We start from the raw sequence: 20,416 nt of genomic DNA on the forward strand, positions 1-20,416 counted from the left end.
GCCGACCTAGTGCCCCGGACGCGATCCACCGCGTCGATGAGTAAGCCGTGTTGACACTCGGCCGTGCCTCGCTCAGCGCTAATCTGCCTGTCGGCGCGTTCGCGTTTCCAGGCTTCCGAAGCCGAAACAAAGCGTGGGCCCGGCCGCGGCTCGGCCGTTCCGCGGTGCCGCGGTTCCGCCTCTCGGTCCGCGGCTCTCGCGACGCGCCTCGCCTGACTAACGCTTTGCCACGCCCCCCTCGGGGCCTCGGGGCCCCCTCCCCCTGCGAGTTCATCAGCCCGTGTGACGCGGACAAACAACAACCAGCGCGTTTTCGGTCCCCGTCGGCAAACAAAAACGCGAAAACGCGTGCAGCTGCCGAGTGAAAGGGCCGGCCGGGCCGGCCGGGCGGTGCATCGCGGTGCATCGCGGTGCATCGGCGTGCCTCGCGGCCGCCTAGCCGCGGCGTTGCACTGGGCCGTCACGCCGTCACCGCCGGCACGCGACGCACTGCGCGATGACAAAGGCAACCGCAGAGGCAGGCCGATGACAGCGTGCCCGCCCTGGCCACTGCCAAACGTATGTCGAGGGCTTTTCAGAGACTCCTGACTGCTGTCATTGCACCCCGTTATAGAATTTCGAGAGTCATTTGGAATTTAAATGGACTGGCTGGGCTGGGCAAATCTGAAACAGCCGCTTTTATTCATGCCAATGTCCACGTATTGGCAACATTTCCCGAGCTCCTGACGACCTTCAACCAAAACGGTTCTCGCGACAAGTTACTTTCAGAATCCTTTAGCTACTTTGTTGTGTGGAGTGTGGCGTGGGCGGCGGGGCAGTGCGCCCATGCTCGGTGCGCGGCGTGCTGTGCACGCAATGCAGCCAGTCACACCGGGCGCGGGGCGCGGGGCGGGGCGGGGCGGGGCGGCGTGAGGCGACGTCTCCAAATAATCAATCAGCAGGTGTCCGCCGTCCGTGACGCGTGATTTCTCGAGGCGGTTTCTCGCCGGCGCCCTTTCTCTGCCCCCCCCCCTCTCCCTCGTCGCCCAATCAGGGACGGGCCGACAGGAGACGCGTGGCGGTGTGGCGGCCCGACAACAAGGCAGGCAAAGCGTCAACGAGTGCCACCCGCAGCCCCGCCACGTCACTGTATCTCACTCGCACCCTTGTGGGACGACTCGTGAGCGCTATGGAGACAGAGCTCCACGTTTCCCGCTTCCTCGCCGAGCTGTCCTCGACGGCCGGCCTAAGACAACACACGCCTTTAATCACGGAATCGAACTCGCGTTGGCGTCGGCGGCGTTGGCGGGGCGGTGGCTCCGTCCACTCCGTCCACTCCGTCGCGGGGAAAGGAAAGTGCACGCAGGGTGGCGCGGGTGGCGGCGGCGCGGTGGTGGGGCTCGTCGCGGAGGTGTGGTGGGGCCGGGTCCCTGCGGCCTGGCCTGGGCCGAGGAGTCGTGGCAGTCGGCCGTGGGGCCTCGTCCTGGCCAGGGCTGGACTGGCTGGACTGGCTGGACTGGCTGGACTGGACGGGCCGTGCTCCGGGGAGCCGACCGCCGCGCCGGCCCGCGCACTTCAGCCAGCCTTGGCCAGCCCCAGCCGGCCCTGCTCCACGAGCTCCACGCCGCTCCCGTAGTCCAGTACCATCCAGTACCGGGCGGCCGGTCGCCGGGACACATTCTACTGCTGCGCTCTCGCTCTAGCCCGCGCTCTAGCCCGCGCTCTTCTGGGCCGCTCTGCCAAACGCTCTCTGTCCGTTCTGTCAGTCGCTCTCTTCCAACCCGACTCGCACCTCGACACCCTCTTCGACGCCCTCTTCCAAGCCTCTCTGGACTGTGCTGTGATTGTGTTTGTGTCTGTGTGGCTCTGCCTTCTCTGTGAGACTTCTCGTCTGAGACTCCTTCCTTATTTTCGTCTCGTCTTCCCTCCGGCCGACCCTGCCGACTGCCAACAAGATGCACGCCGCCACCTCCACCACGTGAGTACCGACTTGTCACTGTCCTATTGTCAACGCATGTCGCGTTAGATCGGACCTCAGAGCAGCCAAAGTCCGCAGTTACGCATCGTGCGTGCTAGGGAGCCTCTTGTAGCGAGCATCGAGGGAAGGCCGAAAGAGGTTAGGGTCTCAATTACGACCCGCTATCAGGGGATGGCAGGTAGTCGCGAATTTCGTGTATTTCGCTACGTAGTTCGCGAACGCAGAGTCGCACTTGTCATTGCGCAACGGCCACTTCCGCACCGCTGCGCACGTGTCAAATCGCACCGCCGGGCCGCCCGCGGTGCCGCGCCGTGTCTCTCTGTCTCGCTCGCACTCATGAGGCGTGCCGCGTGGGTGCGAGGGTTGCGAGGTCCGGATCATAATTGTCCGGGCTAGCACTGCACTGAGGCCTGTGGCGAGCTGCAGCGTCCCGCGGCCTGCACTGTGAAAGGCAACAAGACCCCCGCCGTCTTGCGTGCATTTCCTGCCACGGGGTGCCTCGGCGTGACGCAACGCGCTGCCCGGTGGTGCCCAGTGGTCGGCCACGGCCTGCTCCACTTGCTGCACTCGCTGCACCACTGCGCGGAGGCTGCGCGCGGCTCGCGGCTCGGATTTCCAAGCGCGGTTTCGGCCAGAGAGGGGGCCCACTGTGGGCACTGTGCAGTCAGTGGCTTGCTCGCGGCCTCGGGGGAAACCCCGTGTACACAGCACACACTGTTCACACCGCGCAGCCGGCCGGACTAACTGCTAAAGGCCCGGGGCCCCTGCTGAGTAGGCGACCCGCCCTCCTCGTTGTGCACCGCGGCGCAAGCCCAACCTTGCCCGCGCCCCAGGGGCTCCGCGGCGAGGCCGAGGCCGACGTCATCCGAGGCGCGTACGCGATTTGATCCGCGGCGCTAACGCGATTTGATCCGAGGGCGCGCCGCCGTCATACGTCTCGCCAGGGGTGGCCTAGAGCGGCCTAGAGCGGCCTAGACCAGCCCAGACAAGCCTAGACAAGCGCGCGCAGACACCGCGAGACAAACGACCAGGTTCACCTTCGCGGTAATGCATCTGGCCCGGCCGGCGTACTCGCTTACTAGCTTACTAGCCAGAGTACGGCGTGACGGATTTACGCGCGCAGAACACTTTTCTCGGCCTCATAGCGAAAGGTTGAACCGGTCGAACGCGAGCGGCGGTGGCAAGCAGCAAGCGCGGCACCCGATTCAGAGGCGACGATGCGTACTTCGTGGAGGTGGCGAGACCGATTCGGAAACCTGCATGCGATCACGCAACCGGGGCGCGGACTGCGCGGACTAGCGGCACCGCTAGAGAGGGAGGGAAGTGGCCTCTTTCCTCCGTTCCGCTCCATTCGGCCCCTTGTGTTCTTTTCGTCATCGCCGCTGCTGTCCGCCCGTATGCAAATGCGCTAATGACATGTAATCCGCGTCCGATCGGGTGGCGGGGCGGCGGGGCGACGTGTCTGGACGCGGCGCGACGCGTGGGTCTGCTTGTCTGCGTGTCTGCGTCCGCGAACGTGCAGTGCATCCAGGGGGACGCGGTCGTAACGCCCTGCTCGCTGCTGGTGACGCGGAAAGGGCCGCCCCGCCCCGCCCCGAGTGAAAGGACTCCGAATTACACCGCGCCGCGCCCCGCCCCGCCACCTCCTCCACCGACTGGTTTCCCGCTCATTGCGCGCGCAGATTGCAGTGCAGCGGAATGAATATTCGTGTGGCGGACGCGCGGACGCCGGAGAAACGGCTCAAAAGTGGCGGTCTGCAGGCCGGTTCCGGACTGCGCCTTCGTCGCTCTTTCTCTCTCGCACTCCGGGTGTCCAGCCCCATGGGTGCGAGAGAGACAGCGCGACGAAGCACGCCTGCCGGCGCGCATTTCCCTGCGCCGCCCGCCGCTGCCATGCTGCCGTGCTGCCGTGCTGCCATGCTGCCACAAGGCGGTGCGGGTCAGGTCGTGTGTGACCTCCGCGAAATGGGTCGCGCCTCGCCCTGTTGTCGCACCGCCCTAGAGGGCTCTAGGGCCGCGGGGCCGCCGAGCATGACGCGCCAGCTGTCGCTGTCCGTCCGTCCGTCCGTCGCATGCCGTCACCCCGTCCGCCTGTCCGTCCCGTCCGCCTGATCGTCAGTCCGCCCAAAGCGCGACATTGACTCGATTCGAGACCGGACGTGCGCCGCCCCAGCGCGGCCCGGCCCGCCCGGGGCCACGAATACGAATGGCCGAATTAAAACGGCCAAACGGCCAAACGGCCCCACGCGGCGCCTCACCGAGTCCCACCCAGAACCAGCGGGCTGATTCCGAGAGTCGTTTACGTCGCTCCGTCTCTCTGAGCACTCATGGGGCGTCCCGTGTAGGTAGGTGCGCGAGAGACAGCGACGTGCACGGCTCTCGGAATCAGCCTGGCCCGGCCCAGCGCTTCGGCCGCCGAAACACGGCGCCGCCGCGCCACGCCGCCACGCGAGGCGCCGGAAGTGGGGCCGTCGGTCGTGTCCGGGACTCTGGGACGGTCCGCCCACGAGCTGGTGATGCGCGGCGTGCCGACGGCGTGCTGCCTGCCCGTAGCGAAGCAGCAAAACAGTGAAACAGGAAACACGCTGCCTGCCCGTCGCGGCGTCGCGTCCCGTCCTCGCGTCGGTGTCGCCACGCCGTCCTTCGGCTCGGCGCTGCGGAGGCTGGGGGCACTGGGGGCGGGGAGCGCCTGCCGTGGCGCGCGGTAGGCAACCCGCACGCACGCGCATGTGGCGGCCGAGTATCCCGCCTCAACACGGCGCTCGCGCCGACCAGCCTTCCGAAGCGCCGCCAGCCCGCCAGCGACGAGGCTCTGGAAGGCCCAAGGCTTTCACGCCCCGCCGGTCGGCCAACCGGCGCTGCGGAGGGCTTGGCTGGCTTGGCGGAGGGCTTTCACAGCGCTCCAATAACGGACGCCGAGCGCCGTGCACTGACACCGCGCCGCTCCGTGCCGTGCCGCGGCCGCCAAACGAACCAACGTAAAGACAGCGCAATTTATATTACTTTCCACCAGCAGGCCGCGGTCGGGCACTGCTGCAGGCGCTGGTGCAGGCTGCAGGCAAGGGGCCGCACCGCGCTCTGGCAGGCAGGCTGCACTCTGACCTGCACCGCCGTGTGCTATATAAGTGCAGCATTGTCTGCGGTAAAGTCTGTCACGACTCCAAAAGGCTGTTCGGTTTATACTCGGAAACCCCCGTGGCCTGAGCGGGTGCTCTATTGTTCTGGCCGCCAGCGCCAGGCTGGCTATGAGCTGGGTCTCGCCCCACCGCTGGCGCCCCGCCCCGCCCCGCCCCGCCCCGCCCCGCCCCGCCCACGCCCCGCCCACGCCCGCCTGGCAAACGTTCTCATTAGCGGACAGAGCAAGCAGGCCGGCTCGGCGCGGCACGGCGCGGCACATCGTGTTTTTGCGTCGCGAGAAAGTTAAACTGGCGCGGGGGAGGCGGCCCCCCTGGCCACCGGGACAGAATAAGAATTCATTTGTTTTTCTATCGCATCTCCGGCTCTACAAGCGCGCCGTGTTTCTGCTCAGGCTGCTGCTGCTGCTCGGCCTGGCCCTGGCCGCCGTCCCCGACGCAGCCCGCAAGCCTGCGCCGGCCGCGGACGGCACGGCCTCCACCACGCTGGGCGCCAAGAAGCTGGCCACGGCCAGCCAGTGCACCGGCGCGGTGGCCTTCTCCGGCGCGGGGCTCAAGGGCGGCGCGGCCAAGGACGCGCCCCTCGCCCTGCGCACCACCCTGCTGGACAAGGGCGTCGGCTGGAAGCCCGCGGACGGCGAGTTCGTCTGCTACTGCCCCGGCACCTACCAGTTCGCCTTCGCCGGCGACGCCGCCGCCAAGTCAGTGCCTTTCCTTCTCTATCTATCCCGCCGTCGTCCTCGTTGTCCTGACGTGCCGCTCTCTGCGCAGGCTGGTGCTCAAGAAGAAGCAGGCGGGCGGCTCGGCGTGGACGCCGATCGTGGCGGGGCCGCAGCACGTCGTCATCCTGGACATGGAGCTGGGCGAGGCGGTGGCCGTGTTCCTCGAGGGCGGCAGCCAGCACGCCGACGCCAGCGCCACGCCGGCGCTCACCTTCTCCGGCTTCCGCATCGCCAAGAAGCAGTAGGTCCTCCGCGACGGTACAAGATAAAACAACGCCTGCTGGAAACGAACGTCTCATACCTGACAGTAGCAGCTGAAGCTTATTGGGGTTCGACTCAGAGTTGACATTGAAGGAAAACAAATGAACTGAACTTTCCCACCATATTTTATCCTACTTACTCTTTTTCTGTTAGTTACCGTGCACATAGTATGCCTGTCTCCGGGAAGGCTGGATGAGGAGCACCCCACGGTCTTCATTGTGTCCATTGCCCGCAGGACACACTCTTTCATGACTGTTCTTCTCCTAGTTTCTTTCTTCATTTCTTTATTTTAGTTCTTATTTCTTTTCGGTATTCTTCTCTATCTTCATTTAAGTTCTGTCTTCCTTTCCGTCTTTCTTCCTGTTTGTGCCTTCCTTTCATTCTTCAAAATTTATTTCGCCTATCTTTCTTTTTCATCCAGTTAGTCTTTCTCTTCTCTTTATACTGTATGTGATCCGTACCTTGGGTATTTCAATCTCCTTCCGATTGATAGATTTACTTATATGTCCTTGTTTCACCTCTCAGTATTCTGTTAAGTTTCCTCTTTTTCTCATGTGTTGCCATATTTTCTTTCCTGACGCTTCTTTCACTTAAACCTTCCTTGTATCTTTCTTTTTCTACCATCCTCGTTTCTTTCAATTTTATTTTTTTTCTTCTTTCTTTCACTTTCGCCCTTCTTATTTCTTTCACTTCCACCTTCCTTCCTTCCTTGTTTGTTTGTTTCTTTTCTACCTTTCTTGTTTGTTTGTTTCTTTTCTACCTTTCTTGTTTGTTTGTTTCTTTTCTACCTTTCTTGTTTCTTTCACTTCTACCTTCCTTGTTTCTGTCACTTCCGCCTTGCTTGTTTTGTTTTCCTCTCTTTCCTTCTCTGTCCCTTTCACTTCTATTTTCCCAGCTTCTTTCGATGCTGCCTTCCTTACATCTTTCTTTTATATACTATGATCTCTACCTAAGTATTCCAATAAAACTTTCTTCTGTTCTACTGTTTGTTTTCTTGACTTGTACGATCTTTTCCTCATCTTGCCTTTCCTGCCTCAAAGTCCCTTTTTCTGTCGTCTGTGCACCTGTACTTTTCCGTTTTCTGTTCTAATGTAGAACTTCTTTCTCGCATTTCATTCGTGCTCTTGCTCTCACTCTCTTTATTCTAATTTCTTCAATATTACTGTTCCTTTTCTTTTAAGAGTCTTCATCACTTTTGTGTTCATGATTTTCGTCCTCGTTCACTCTTATTCTTTTTTCTGCCTTCCTTGTCTCTTAGCAGGGGTCTCAAAGAGTAGACGACGCGCGGGCCGCAGGGGTCAGACCTCTCTGTCGTACGCACGCACGCATTGGGCCATCTAGCCAGGTCAATTCGGCCCGCGGCACCCCTGTCCTTTACTGTCCTATTTTGGCACTCTCTGCCTTCCTTTTTTACTTTGAGTTTCCTTTTCATTTACTGTTCTACTTTGACCTTCTCACTGCCTGCTTTGTTCATTACTATCCTACTTTGACCCTTTCTGTCCTTGTCCTTTACTGTCCTACTTCGACCCTGTGTCTACCTGTCTATTACTATCCTGGCCCTTTTCTGCCTTTCTTGTCCTTTACTGTCCTACTTTGATCCTTTATGTCCTTCTGTCTCTTTTCTATCTTTCTCTGGCATTATCTGTTTTTCTTCTGTTCTCGTCAATCATTTCTTATATTTCTCTTATTTTTCAGAAAATGGATGAACCATTTTTGTTTTCCTCTCCATCTTGCTCAACTTCCCTACCATTTCTTTCACTTTGCCTCTTTCTCTTACTCTTTATCTTCTATTATATTTTATTCTACAGAAAAAATATTTTTCTTGTTTTGGATTTCCTCTATGCTCTTTTTTTCCTCTCTTTCTCTGTCAGTCTCTCTTGCTCTCTTTGTCGATTTTCCTCTTACTTTCGCTTTCCATGTCAACTTCCTGTTCTGCCAAGCTATTTTCCTTCATTCTTCTTCTTCCTTTACTTTTCCAAGTCCATACACTTTGGACAATACTGGAGCTTCACTTTTTTATTTCCTTGACGATCTTCGCGGAATCTCTCTGAGGGTGGGGGGTGCTCCAACACGTTATCGACGCGTCTCCCATGCTGCGATGAGGAAAGGGGGTGGGGTTGTACGTTGAACGTACACTTGCACCTTTGAGTGGACCATACTCCAAGTAGGCACTAAAGCCAAAAGCTCCTCCCACCCCCTATTCAGCGATGGGGTTCATGCTGCCTTCCCGGACGTTGAAACTAACTGAGCCGCTCATTGTCTGTGATTTGATTTCGTATCTCTTGTACAAACACCTTCGCACTCTTTGTACGACTTGAATATTTAGGGTTGCGCTTCCTGTGATAATTTTACTACTTTGTAACCCTTTAAAGACTGCTCCACTTTCTCTCTCCTTCTTCCTTTTCGTTTGGCTTATTCTTCAATTCTGGAACGTCGAGGATGTTCCAGACGTACTTGTGCTATCTAGTCTACAAAACGAAGTTAACTTGAAATGAATTCCAACTCACCACTTCCTTGTCATTTTTCTTCTCCCGTTTCCACCCAAGGAAAACACAGTCGTCATGAAATGCAAGGTCATGGTGACGCATGTGCACACTCTTGACGGAGACTATTTCACAAATCGTGACGAAAAGGCGTCATATTGTTAATACAATGTCGAGCCGTGAATGTGTCAATCTTCTTCTCTTTGCGCTCTTTCCTCTTCTGTCACGTGTTAGTGAGTTTGCGATGCTGTTTGACCCGGTCGGTCGTGGAAATGCATTGGCGCCTTCACGTTTCTCCTTTTGTCATGCTATCCTTTTCTGTCATGTTGACTCATTTCATGTCGCCATTGAACTGAAATTCGATTTTCCATCTTTTTTCAGTCATCTTCTCTCACGAATCAGCCCATCTCATTTGCCATCGCTTCAAAACTTTTTTTTTCCTGTCCTTCATCTCTCCCTGTTGTTTCGCTCCGCTCTTTCTGTTTCCTCTTTTACATCTCCTTCTACTTCATCTTCTTTACTTATGCTCCTCTTGACTTTCTTTAACTCGTTCTTCCTCATTTCCTCTCATCTTTCGTTTCTTTTCCCGCAGCGTTTTAGGTGTAGCGCCTGCGAGGTTGAGGATAGGCTAGCCCGCTCCACATGCGTGTTGTGCGTGACTGCCTACCCTCGACTTGACAGGCGCTTGCCGCTCTGCCGCGCCCCAGGCCACTCTCCGTCGGGCTCACAAATTTCTTGACCGGCTCTGCTCTCATTTGTTTCTCCTCATCCTGGCATCTGCCCTGCTTCATCGTTTCCTCTTCCTTCGACTTTCCCCCTTTCTGAATGCTTGCGTCTTGCGTCCGGCCGGGTCAATACAACAATCGCAAAATTTTGAATGTTGTTGAAGTTTGTTTCGTTTCTTTGTATCCCTTTTTCTGTGTGAACCATTGAGAATACTACTATTTGTTAAAGAACACAAATAAATCTACATTTTATAAAAAGTACAACAACGTTGTTTACTTCCAAGCATGTGACTGTTTCCCCTCACATAAACGAACTAGAAATTGAAGTGATTAAAAATCTCCAGGATTCATTAAAAGGTTTGTGGATGATTTTGAAAGAAACACCAATGATTTACTGAAATATCATGTATTTATTTCCCAAATTTCAACAAAGCTACCAACAGATCATCTACTAATGGTACACCAACATCTTTCTACAAATTTCAAACAAGCAGCAGTTATCACAGAACAATAAACATAATACCTATGTTACAGAAATCAAGTAAGTAGCTAGCAAGTAAAAACAGTTTACTCAGTTAGTCTTAGTTGTTTCTATATGAAACGGCCCGGACCAAAGTTAACACACAAACAACAAAAAATGATTTTTGATATTAGGACTGTGTAAATGTCCAGTCAAAATACTATTTTCTCATATGGTATGTAAATTTCATCAAATGCCATGCATCTAATCTACCACACAAAAATTGTCGAAGACCAAAAACATTAGAATCTAGAAGAGAAATGTCTTTTTAAAGTCATAAATAAGATGGAACACCACACAAGTTTTTTTCCTACGCACACCAACTATATGTGTTTCACACAAAAAGTCACACATGAGAGATGAGATGAGTTCTCCCCACTAATTATAAGTCTGTTTCACAGAATACTATTATTAGCTAATGTGATTGGTGTCTTATCCTTCAAGAATTAGAAGATAATGACAAAAAAGGCAGTATTGGTAAACTTGTGCAATGATGACAATTTTACATGGAAGGTTTTCAGAATTAAACTTATCACAGTGAAACTCAGGTCAAGAATACAATACATCTAAGTTTGAATATAAAATTTAACCACCCTAGCAAGTCTTGATTGTGGTCATAAATTTCAAAGAGAGAGAGGGAGCAATAAATACAAGGGAGTGATCTAAACTAATTGCTATCGAACTCGACGTCTTTGAACCTTCCATTCCCGCACTTCTTTGGATTGGAGTGAGTTGATTCTTGGTTTGGCCCACCAAAGCCACATGATACCCAATACTGTGCACAAGGCCATTTCCACATAATAGCCATCTACTTGGACGGAACACAGGCCACCAGCAGCTTCACAAGCCTGGAAAGTAACATACATAGATAAACAAACGAACTTCCATTCCTATTATTTTGCCATGTTTATGATTCACACTTACTTTGATTTCACTAGGAGAGGAACAATCATTCTCTCCATGCAAAAGAGGAGCGGAGCAGCCCCGATAAGTCAATGAGTCAACAATGTAGAGAGATAATGTTGATGGCCATGTTGTTCCCAAATTTGCTAGTGTGTTCAGAAGTGTCATGTACGTTCCGCCTACAGCGGGGTCACTTATCCTCACAAAGAAGGCCATGACAGCAACAAACATCATATAAAGAGTGATCTGAAAATACAGTAAGTGTTTAAGTAGGCCAATGAATACCACTTTAGAGTCATTGTGCAGGAAATAAACTTACTTGATGGAATGTGTAGAATAAAAGTAATCCAACATAGTAATACATAGGTACTTCTCCATTAGTTATAACACTTGGAGTTAAATAAACTATAGCAGCAGCAACCAGATTAAAGAATAACCTGAAACAAGTTCATGATTTCAAACATTTACTTATTATATAGAGAAAAGATGAGATGAGATGACGAGAAAATAGATGACATACCTGTAAGGCACTGCTTTCAAATAAACGTCTAGTGGGCGTGTCCCCGCCGTGTACTTGCATATAGCAATAGGAAGCATGATTTGCAATGGAACAAGTAAAACAGCTAAAAATGCAAGATGTTCCTTTGGAACACCAGCATCAACAAGTTTCAAACCAGTCACAGCGTCACAGGCACTGAATCCAATCTAGTAACAAGAATCCACACTAGTCAGTACTTGTTCATTTATATTAAAAGCCATAGCATTCCTCAGCTTGATTCAAAATAGGAGAAAACAACACCCCTACCTTAGCTGTTAAAAGGATGAATGCAAGCACCCTAATTGATGGTAATTTACTTATGTCCCAAAGCAAGCCATATGCTCGATATAAGCCAAGATTAGGTTCTGGTTCATGTTCAGGATCTTGAACATCCTGTTCTTTCTTGAAAATAGCTACTAAAATTGTTGTTGTTAGGAAAATCCATCCCCAAATATGCAGAAAACCTGAAAAAAGTTTACAAAAAATTAGAGTTTAACAAAACAATCTAATGACATAACAATTGACAATGACATGCAAGATGACTTACTGGATATTGTAACAAGACCTGTAGGTAAAGGTTCTGAGCGAAGGTACTTGTTTGATAAGTCCGGGGAGTGAAGGGCCATGAAAACCACATACCCAAAGAAGTAGCCAGCTGACTGACCAACACTATTGCATGTTGATGCATAACTAACATTCCGTCTGAAACAAAGGGTACATTTCCAAAAATCAGAAACAGTTGACATATTCAAATTGACAGAGCATTCTCATGACCACTTGCCTCTTAAGCATAGTAAGAGCCCAACCATCCACAGCTATATCCTGTGTGGCGGCAAGAAAAGTTAGAATGAAGAACATGACTGTGAGTAAGCCGACACAAGGTTCAGGTTCTTTTATGGATGGATCAGCATTAGCTCCCTAGAAAACAAAAATAATAATTTAAAAAGATGAGACAATTGAAAACGGTCAAATGTAAATATGAACAGTGTCACTTACATCACCGAGCCAAGAATCCACATTTGCTCCTAAAAATATCATGAAAAACCCTATAAGTAACTGGGCAGGAATGAGCCACGATTTTCGTCTACCAAAGCGGTTTGAATAAACGGAATCTACAATTGGTGCCCATAACAATTTCAAACTGAATGGCCAGTTCACTAAGCTGAACTCCGCCTGAAAATAAGAGGATGAAGGGTCAAATTCAAATGCACAAAAATGTTTCCAAAGGTAAAATTGTTACTTCTAAACAAATTTGTGGTCAGACCTGCTGTTTATAGCTCACTCCATGGCTCTGCATCAGCATTGGAATTGCAGCTGCTAATCCCATAGGAATGCCTTGCAGGAGATACAGTAGAAATAGAACAGCAATGTTGCGGCGATCCCCACGAATGTCACTTGGTGCCTCTGGTGCGTTTCCACCCATGTTTCGAGGTTGATCTTCAACATCTCCATTTGATAGAGGACCTGTTCTTGAGGGTTCTGGGCGTCTGCGTGCGGAGCGATTCATTGCTACAAACAAAGTAGGAATGGAGAAAATAACATCCTGAACCACACAACGATAACTAATGTTATAACAATAGACTAAGTCATTCTAATGTGGAGTCACTAAAACCTGAGGATCGAGTTAAAGTTCCAATCCACAACATGTAAACACAGTGCAGTGGGTTATTTAAAACAGAAACCATATAAACCTTACAATATTTTCAGGTTAAACTTGCATTACCATTTGTTGTAGCTGTTCATTCGGGGACTTTGTTTCAATTTCTCACTAACACACCTCAGAGATGATTTTTTTCGATTAAATGTCAACAGTCGCCACAGTTAAAATGACGAATAATGACAAATCAACGACAGTCTGTAATGAAACGGCATGGAAATGGATTGGGCCACGACGTCTGTTTGGGCTGGCCAGCAGAAAATGACATGTTAGTGACAGCCTCGCGATTGCAGTTCACCACGTTATCCGCAGTCAACGAATTGCAATATGTGTTCTGTATGTCGATATGTGCAGGGTAGAGGGGAAGGTGGGGAGGAAGGGAGGGTGAGAGAAGTGGGAGAAGTTTATATCGCTTTACAGAAATGTCATCCTCCCATTTGTCTGGAGGAAAAGTGAATATTTCTCGAGTTCAAGAACATGCTAGGAAACACATCTTTGCCCTTCTAGACAATATCGATGGCACTAAGGTGACGATTAGCCTAATTGAATGTGTATTCAAAATCATTTTGTAACCACACCTGTCAGGTTGATGTTTATTTTGATTTTAACTTTTTACTAATTCATTGTTGTTTTCTCATCTTAAGAATATTGTTTTTGATGCGGCACTGGGGTCTGTTATGGCCCTTATTGCCCCCAAGGCAATGTTCAAAGAGCACAACACGAAGAGCATATTTCATCTGCATAGTGGAACGCTCCCCCAAAGCCATGCAAATCATCTCATATTTATTATCCGCCCTCAACTCTCCCTCATAGATCTTGTGGCAGAAAATGTTCGCAAGTGAGTTTCATCCAAAAGATGTCAATTAACAATGTTAACATCTTCTGAAAGTGCTATTTCATTTTACTTTCAGTGAAGTGAAACGTGGTTCTCTGACGGATTTCCACTTATTCTTCATTCCAAGGATAACATTTTTGTGCGAAAAGAGGCTTGAGGTGAAATCAATGTTTTGTGATGTTTTAGTGTTTGATTGTTTTGTGGTTATATTGATTTGTTGATTCATTCATTCATTCATTCATTCATTCATCCATTCAAATATTCTATTGCAGGATCGAGGTGTGCTGGGGAGCTTTCGGAACAATATTCAAGAACTGCCACTGCATCTCTTTCCTTTCGACAATGATCTGATGTCTATGGAGATTGGCTCAACTTTTAAGGTAAATCTTAGATTAGGCAGCACACTGTTTGGAAACAGTCAAATTGTTATATTTCACCACTTTTATATACCAATCCACTAGATGTTTCTTTTTTATTGTTATCATCTAGGAATTTCATCTAGAAAATGACCCAACTTCTTTACATCAGACTGCCCAAGGCTTGCTTATGCTTCAATCACTGTTTGGTGTAATTCCAAGAGTGACAGGAATCGGCCCTGCGTCACTAAAAGTTTCGGAATTTATGAAACGACTTGCTCAGGAGCAGAATGATGCTAAGTAATGTTTCAGCTTCTTTTTTACTTCAGTTCTCTTGTCTGTGGACACTTTGACTTATTAAATGTTTTTCAAAATATTCCAGCATTCCCCCATCACAAATAGATCAATTGATTTTGCTGGATCGATGTGTTGACTTGCTCACACCTCTTGCTACTCAACTGACATATGAGGGGCTAATTGATGAGCTATTTGGTATACGAAATAGTAAGTTTTCCTACAAAAGAAAATCTAACATGTGGAAGTAAGTTGTGCTTAGTGTCCACTAATCAAACCACATTTTTCCTGCAGCTACCTTGAGATTACCAGCAGAGCATTTTGTCTCATCAAATGAAGCTTCACCTTCTTATACCAGTGCAGATACCAAAGATATTATTTTAAACTCTGGAGAAGAGCTTTTTGCTGAAATAAGGTCGGTATCTGTAGTTTCAACTCAGTGTTCTAATCTGGTGCTGTTATCTGTGGAGTTAGCAAGTTTTTAATTTTTCCAGAGATAAAAATTTTAATGCTGTCGGCTTAGCCTTGAGAAAGAAAGCAAACCAAATCTCAATGCAATTTGGAGAAAGACATGGTGATAAAACTGTTCAGGAAATGAAGTTGTTTGTATCAAGACTGCCATATATGATGGCCAACAAACAATCCCTCGCTAACCGTAAGTGACTGTTGCACAATTGTTGTCATTATTTCCTTTACCTTGGCTATATCTCAAATTTTCATTCAGATACAACAATTGCTGAACTTGTCCAAAAGGGGACGGACTCTAATCAATTTTTAGAGGCTTTGGAAACAGAGCAGGAGCTTATGAATGTCATTGACACTGACAAAGCTCATCCATTTATAGAAGATTGCATAGCCCGCAAAGAACCATTCACTAAGGTAAACTAATGTTTGCTTGAATTCTGTAATGTACCTAGCCTGAGCTGTTTAATACATTTAATATTGTAAATATAGGTCCTGAGGCTGGTCTGCATGCAAGCTCTAACAAACAGCGGGTTACGCCCAAAAGTTTTGGAGTATTACAAAAGGGAAATTCTTCAGACTTACGGTTTTCAACATGCCCTAACACTTTGTAATTTGGAACAGGCTGGACTTTTACGTGTACAGGTCAGTCTGAGTTGTATTTAGATTAATTTGTTTAATCATCTACAGCAAAATCTAACTAAAGATTTATTTCCAGCAAAACCAACGGCAGTACACAGTGCTAAGAAAGGCTTTACGCCTAACTGTTGTTGACAACAGCGAGGTGACTCCCACTGACATAAGCTATGTCCATAGTGTGTATGCCCCTCTTAGCATCCGTCTAGTTCAACATCTTGTACGACCCAATGGACCGAGAGCATTGCAAGATGTCTTGGGCCTGTTACCAGGACCCGCATTTGATGACATCCAGCCATCTGTTTCTGGTACCTTTAATAAGAAATTATATTTCAGGAATGGGCCGATGTGTGAACATTTAGGGTCTCTCTAAAACTAAATATCCTTACAGGAACGTCATTATCACTACAGTCATCAAGCGACAGTCCCAAGGTGGTTTTAGTGTTTTTCATTGGAGGATGCACTTTTGCAGAAATCTCTGCTCTACGCTTCCTTTCACAACAAGAAGATTCTGATGGTATGGTTCTCCCCTATATTTTTTGTGACGTTCTTTGCTAAATACTGATGTCTCACTGGCTATGATTAATATTTTTGTATCTCTCTTGTGTCTACAGCTAATGTTGAATTTGTCATTGGAACTACAAAGTTAATAAATGGGAACACTTTCATTGAGTCACTATCAGAGAATTTGGATTCATAGCCTCTATGAAATTGAACAAATAAATGCAATTTATAGTGCAATTTTTTTTTCAGCCAGTAAATTATCAAACATTACATTTTTTTTTATATGTTAAATTTTATATTGTTATTATTTGCTATTGTGTCCGTAAAAGTGAATCATGTTTAATTGCGCTATCAAACTGTTGATGATAATATATATTTTTGATGAAATAAAATGCAAATCAAATCATTGGATTTGCGGCTTCCACCTTCACCCCTTCCCTACCAACCCTACCACACCCCACAGAGCACCCCCTCCATGCCTCCGCCACCCGCACATCCCGCCCCCACCCACCCCTTAAGTTCCAGCAATTCGTACGGGCGTAGCAGACAGACCGATGACGTCATTGGAAACAATGTTAAACATTTTGTGAAACTAATAATTTCCTGGTAAGATAGTCAAGTTAAGTTATTTCGTTTTGGTGAACGTGACTTGTACAGTAGTGACGCGACACAAATATATTTCGTCCTTAAGGCCTCTCTGTGGACACCCGCAGATGCGAGTCACTGAAGCTTTCTTTCAAAGTAGCATAACCGAACCTTTTCAGCTGCTTGATCAATGATCACGATTTAAAATTAATCACGTCTTTACTTCATTTTCCGGAGACGGTGTTAGTGTCAGTACGGTGGCTTTTATGGGCCATGCACTGCCGCCCCTAACCTCCGCTTGTCAGTTTGACATCTTGACACTTCAGTCATTCATTCAATTCTGTTTCGTCATTTTTACATTTTTCTTCTTCCATATGTGTGGTTTTTAATTTCGGGTTTTGTTGATGGACTTGAAAATCAACCCTACTGATGAATGAGGTTGAACTAATTTTGTATTGATTACAGAAAATGTAGGTTGGAATGTGATTCCTCTGAACGTATATTTTTGTAACTTTTTGAGTTTAAGGAAAAGAGAAACGAAAGAGCGTATTTTTCTTCTATCTAAGTCCATACTTTTTTTAAATTGCAGGTTCCCCTTACCTCTTTTGACATGGCGCACTCAGCAGTAAACAATCGCCCTGCAACCAGTCCTGTTGCTGTTCGAAGCTTACAGGAAATGCTTAAAGACTCAACAGATATGTCTGAAAATAGCAGTTCAGTCCATTCTGCAGCTACTGCACCAACACCCCGCCCACACCCAACGTCTCTAGCCCTAGGGACAACCAATGGTATACTTCTTTACATGTTCAGCTGAAGACCAACTTTCTTTGTTGTTTCTTTTGTTTCATTACGATCATTACTCCTTTAGCTCCGTCAAGTCGTTCCACTCCTACCAGCCCATCTCAAAATGGTGATCCTACATTGTCGAGATCACAGGCATCTAAAATGGAAACAATCAAGAATTGGAGTATATCAACATATAAATGTACTAAACAGTTAATGTTTGAAAAGCTTGGAAAATCATCCCGAACTGTAGATACAGGTACATTTAGAGTAAAAAATTTATGGGAAAATGTAGCAATTTTAATATACTTACTAAATGACCTTTATGTATTTGTCATTGTCATGTCAGAACTGGAAGCTCAAATTGAGCAGTTGCGAGACATTCAAAGAAAGTATTCCAATGTTCTCCGCCTTTCTCGAGCACTTACCAGCCATTTTTATCATGTAGTGCAAACACAGGTATATATTTTGCCTCTGATTTATGCTTTGCAAATGTGGCCGTGAAGTTGTTTTCACCACTTGTTTATTTTGTAGCACGCCCTTGGTGAAGCATTTTCTGAACTAGCTCAGAAATCACCTGAACTGCAAGAAGAGTTTGTTTACAATGCTGAGACTCAACGAAGTTTAACTAAAAATGGTGAAACATTGTTGGGAGCTTTAAATTTTTTTGTGTCCTCAGTCAATACTCTATGTAATAAAACCATTGAAGACACTCTCCTAACTGTGCGGCAATATGAAGCAGCTCGGTAAATATTATAATATGTACTCTGAGAGAGTTTATAATTAAGGTATCGGTAGCAATTAAATTTTTATTTCTTTAACAGAATAGAGTATGATGCCTACCGCACAGATTTGGAACTTTTATCCCAATCTCGAAGTGAAGCCAATGCTGTTCGACTGGATGAAGCAACCCAGCTTTTTGAAAGTCACAAAGTTAACTTTGAGAAGTTGCGTTCTGATGTCACCATTAAGCTGAAATTTTTGGATGAAAATCGGGTATGAGGATTGCAACTCATAAACCACTCTTTGAATTTTATGTATTTTTGCTACATGTGTTTCGTATCTTATTTCCACAGATTAAAGTTATGCACAAGCAACTTTTGCTTCTTCACAATGCTGTATCTGCTTACTTTTCGGGCAACCAACAAGCCTTGGAAGCCACGCTGAAGCAATTCAACATAAAACTCAAGTCACCAAACTCATCAATTCCCTCATGGCTGGAACAGTAGGTCTTGTACTTGCTCTCCTTCATAGTTTGAAAACCATTGACAGTATGGTTTCTACATTCTCATTGTAGGTATTTGTGCACATGTGTGTGTAAGTGTGAATATGTGTGATAACATCATGGTTCTTTTTTCTCACCAAAGGATCTTTTAAATAAAACCATTGCGATGTAATGGTGATGTTGGCTGCATAAGTTTTAGATTAGAGTAGTGTGAACCTTTGGGGAAAAGGAGATCGTGGCACCCAGGATTTGTTTGACTGTATTAAATGGCCTTCCTTAACTTCATGAGGAATTTGTGGCATAGAGATTTTACTTTCATTAATCAATAAACATGAATACCATTTTGGTGCTGTTTCGTCCACCAATTGTTTTAATTTCTTAAAAATCATGAGTTGTAATTAGGAGATCCGATTCTTAAGGTTGTTATAAAAGATTTGTACATACACATCCAAAGACTTTATTTTTATAGCAGAATAGATTCAAACAGTAGCTTCATGTGGTGTATCAATTTCAACCTTTTCTTTTTCATTTGTATTTATTGGGATTTTCTTTCCTAAAGAAACATTTGTTTGTGGGCACAAATTTAGGTTTTGTTCACAATGTTCCCACCTCCACCTTTTCTTACTCTCTTGAAGTATTTGTTTCTTCCTCTTTTGTTTAAATTCTTGCTATGGGTAGACATCATTCTTTTGCGGAGAAGTCCACTTCACAGATTCTGTATTTTAGCACTCAATTATTATTTGGGTCAGCTTTTGGTTGTGCCACAGAGCAATGTCCGGACCAAATTAGTAAAATGTATTCCTTTATAATTCTTGTTGGTATGGAGATGACGATTTTGGCAGTAAGCTTGCTTTTTGGTTGATTTGAGTTCCTTGTGTGAACTTTCTTTCACATTAGGAAAAGTGTGGAATGGATGACAGTTTTTTGAACTAGAATGAGGTTTTTTCATTTTTGCTAGACCTGTAACTCTCATTACATCAATGTCATTTTTCCCCATTGAAGAATAATTTGAGTTGACTCAAAAGTAGTAAATTTTTTTACATAAATCAATTTAAATTGGTAATGCTAGTTGAAGACTGTCTTTATCTCGATGTACTTAGTTTGTATCATAAGCAAATGTGAAATTATTTTGCAGCAGAGATGCTTACCATAACAACGATAATTTCAGGGTGTTTGTGCAGAGTTGTACCAAACTATTAGCTGGATTTTAAAATTATACGTAAGACTTTTGTTGTGATTTATCTGCGATTTTATGTTTTTGTTTTTTATTTTGAGCCTTTTACAATCAGAATAGCAATCCTTTTTTTTTTTCAACAGTGCTGAACATATGCAATTTTTATTGAGGAAACTACTTCGTACTTATGGATGTGAATCTTTATTGCTTAAGACTGCCAACTTGTTGAGCAATGTCACTCTCTACCTTCTCAACATTTATTTGTACTTGCATTAGTTACAGTAATAGGCTGTTGCTATCATTTCTTTCAAAATATTAATTTTTAAGCCAAGGGTTTTTTTTATGTTCTGGAGGATGCATGGGTATCATTGCCAAGAGTTTCAAGGTGTCTTTTCTTTTTTTTTGTGATTTCTTAACTTTTTAATACAATGAACAGTTTTAGTGAGGATTTGTCCTGTTGGTGAGTTTTGATCGTCTCAGACAGGAATGAAACACTAGTCAAAGGCTTCCATAGCCTTGTTTGCTTATAATTAAATGCTTTGTTCAGCAGAGAAGGCTATGAAACTGGTGTTTTGATTGTTTGTCTCACTCTACGACCTCTTAACACTAATGCATAGTACAAAAGCTACAAAAATTGTAACTTGAATTTCTGGAAGTTTACT

At 46.9% G+C, this 20,416-nt stretch overlaps 4 protein-coding genes across 7 annotated transcripts; 3 read left to right on the forward strand and 1 right to left on the reverse strand.

Annotated features, from left to right (window-relative positions):
* The first annotated feature begins 1,481 nt into the window (after positions 1 to 1,481).
* LOC117649408 lies at positions 1,482 to 9,540 on the forward strand. 2 transcript variants are annotated; one of them, XM_034392179.1, is made up of 4 exons: positions 1,482 to 1,957; positions 5,125 to 5,127; positions 5,487 to 5,792; positions 5,863 to 9,540. In XM_034392179.1, exons 1-4 carry the CDS (start codon positions 1,935 to 1,937, stop codon positions 6,056 to 6,058), a joined length of 528 nt encoding a protein of 175 aa, XP_034248070.1. In that variant the 5' UTR covers positions 1,482 to 1,934; the 3' UTR covers positions 6,059 to 9,540. The 2 variants fall into 2 exon arrangements, with proteins under 2 accessions (XP_034248070.1, XP_034248071.1); XM_034392180.1 differs by lacking the exon at positions 5,125 to 5,127.
* Positions 9,541 to 9,672: 132 nt separating this feature from the next.
* Positions 9,673 to 13,161, reverse strand: LOC117649768 (acetyl-coenzyme A transporter 1). Its single transcript, XM_034392813.1, has 10 exons — positions 12,967 to 13,161; positions 12,508 to 12,752; positions 12,240 to 12,416; positions 12,025 to 12,161; positions 11,791 to 11,945; positions 11,511 to 11,707; positions 11,226 to 11,410; positions 11,025 to 11,142; positions 10,727 to 10,951; positions 9,673 to 10,650 (listed from the first exon to the last, which is right to left on the reverse strand). Exons 2-10 carry the CDS (start codon positions 12,748 to 12,750, stop codon positions 10,477 to 10,479), a joined length of 1,611 nt encoding a protein of 536 aa, XP_034248704.1. The 5' UTR covers positions 12,751 to 12,752; positions 12,967 to 13,161; the 3' UTR covers positions 9,673 to 10,476.
* Positions 13,162 to 13,266: 105 nt separating this feature from the next.
* On the forward strand, positions 13,267 to 16,257 carry LOC117649766 (vacuolar protein sorting-associated protein 33A). The gene is made up of 13 exons (XM_034392807.1): positions 13,267 to 13,427; positions 13,545 to 13,738; positions 13,812 to 13,893; positions 14,008 to 14,115; positions 14,225 to 14,391; positions 14,474 to 14,595; positions 14,680 to 14,800; positions 14,880 to 15,040; positions 15,110 to 15,264; positions 15,340 to 15,492; positions 15,566 to 15,791; positions 15,875 to 16,000; positions 16,098 to 16,257. The coding sequence occupies exons 1-13, from the start codon at positions 13,323 to 13,325 to the stop codon at positions 16,181 to 16,183; spliced, it is 1,806 nt and encodes a 601-aa protein (XP_034248698.1). The 5' UTR covers positions 13,267 to 13,322; the 3' UTR covers positions 16,184 to 16,257.
* Positions 16,258 to 16,466: 209 nt separating this feature from the next.
* On the forward strand, positions 16,467 to 20,318 carry LOC117649769 (arfaptin-2). Of its 3 annotated transcripts, XM_034392814.1 has the most exons (8): positions 16,686 to 16,728; positions 17,038 to 17,042; positions 17,162 to 17,360; positions 17,441 to 17,614; positions 17,705 to 17,814; positions 17,890 to 18,101; positions 18,180 to 18,351; positions 18,432 to 20,318. In XM_034392814.1, exons 1-8 carry the CDS (start codon positions 16,701 to 16,703, stop codon positions 18,582 to 18,584), a joined length of 1,053 nt encoding a protein of 350 aa, XP_034248705.1. In that variant the 5' UTR covers positions 16,686 to 16,700; the 3' UTR covers positions 18,585 to 20,318. The 3 variants fall into 3 exon arrangements, with proteins under 3 accessions (XP_034248706.1, XP_034248707.1, XP_034248705.1); XM_034392815.1 differs by lacking the exons at positions 16,686 to 16,728; positions 17,038 to 17,042 and adding an exon at positions 16,467 to 16,593; XM_034392816.1 differs by lacking the exon at positions 17,038 to 17,042 and having other exon boundaries at positions 16,641 to 16,728.
* Positions 20,319 to 20,416: the final 98 nt, after the last annotated feature.

The sequence above is a fragment of the Thrips palmi genome, unplaced genomic scaffold, assembly GCF_012932325.1.
Source record: "Thrips palmi isolate BJ-2018 unplaced genomic scaffold, TpBJ-2018v1 HiC_scaffold_4, whole genome shotgun sequence".
Classification (NCBI taxonomy): Eukaryota; Metazoa; Arthropoda; class Insecta; order Thysanoptera; family Thripidae; genus Thrips; species Thrips palmi.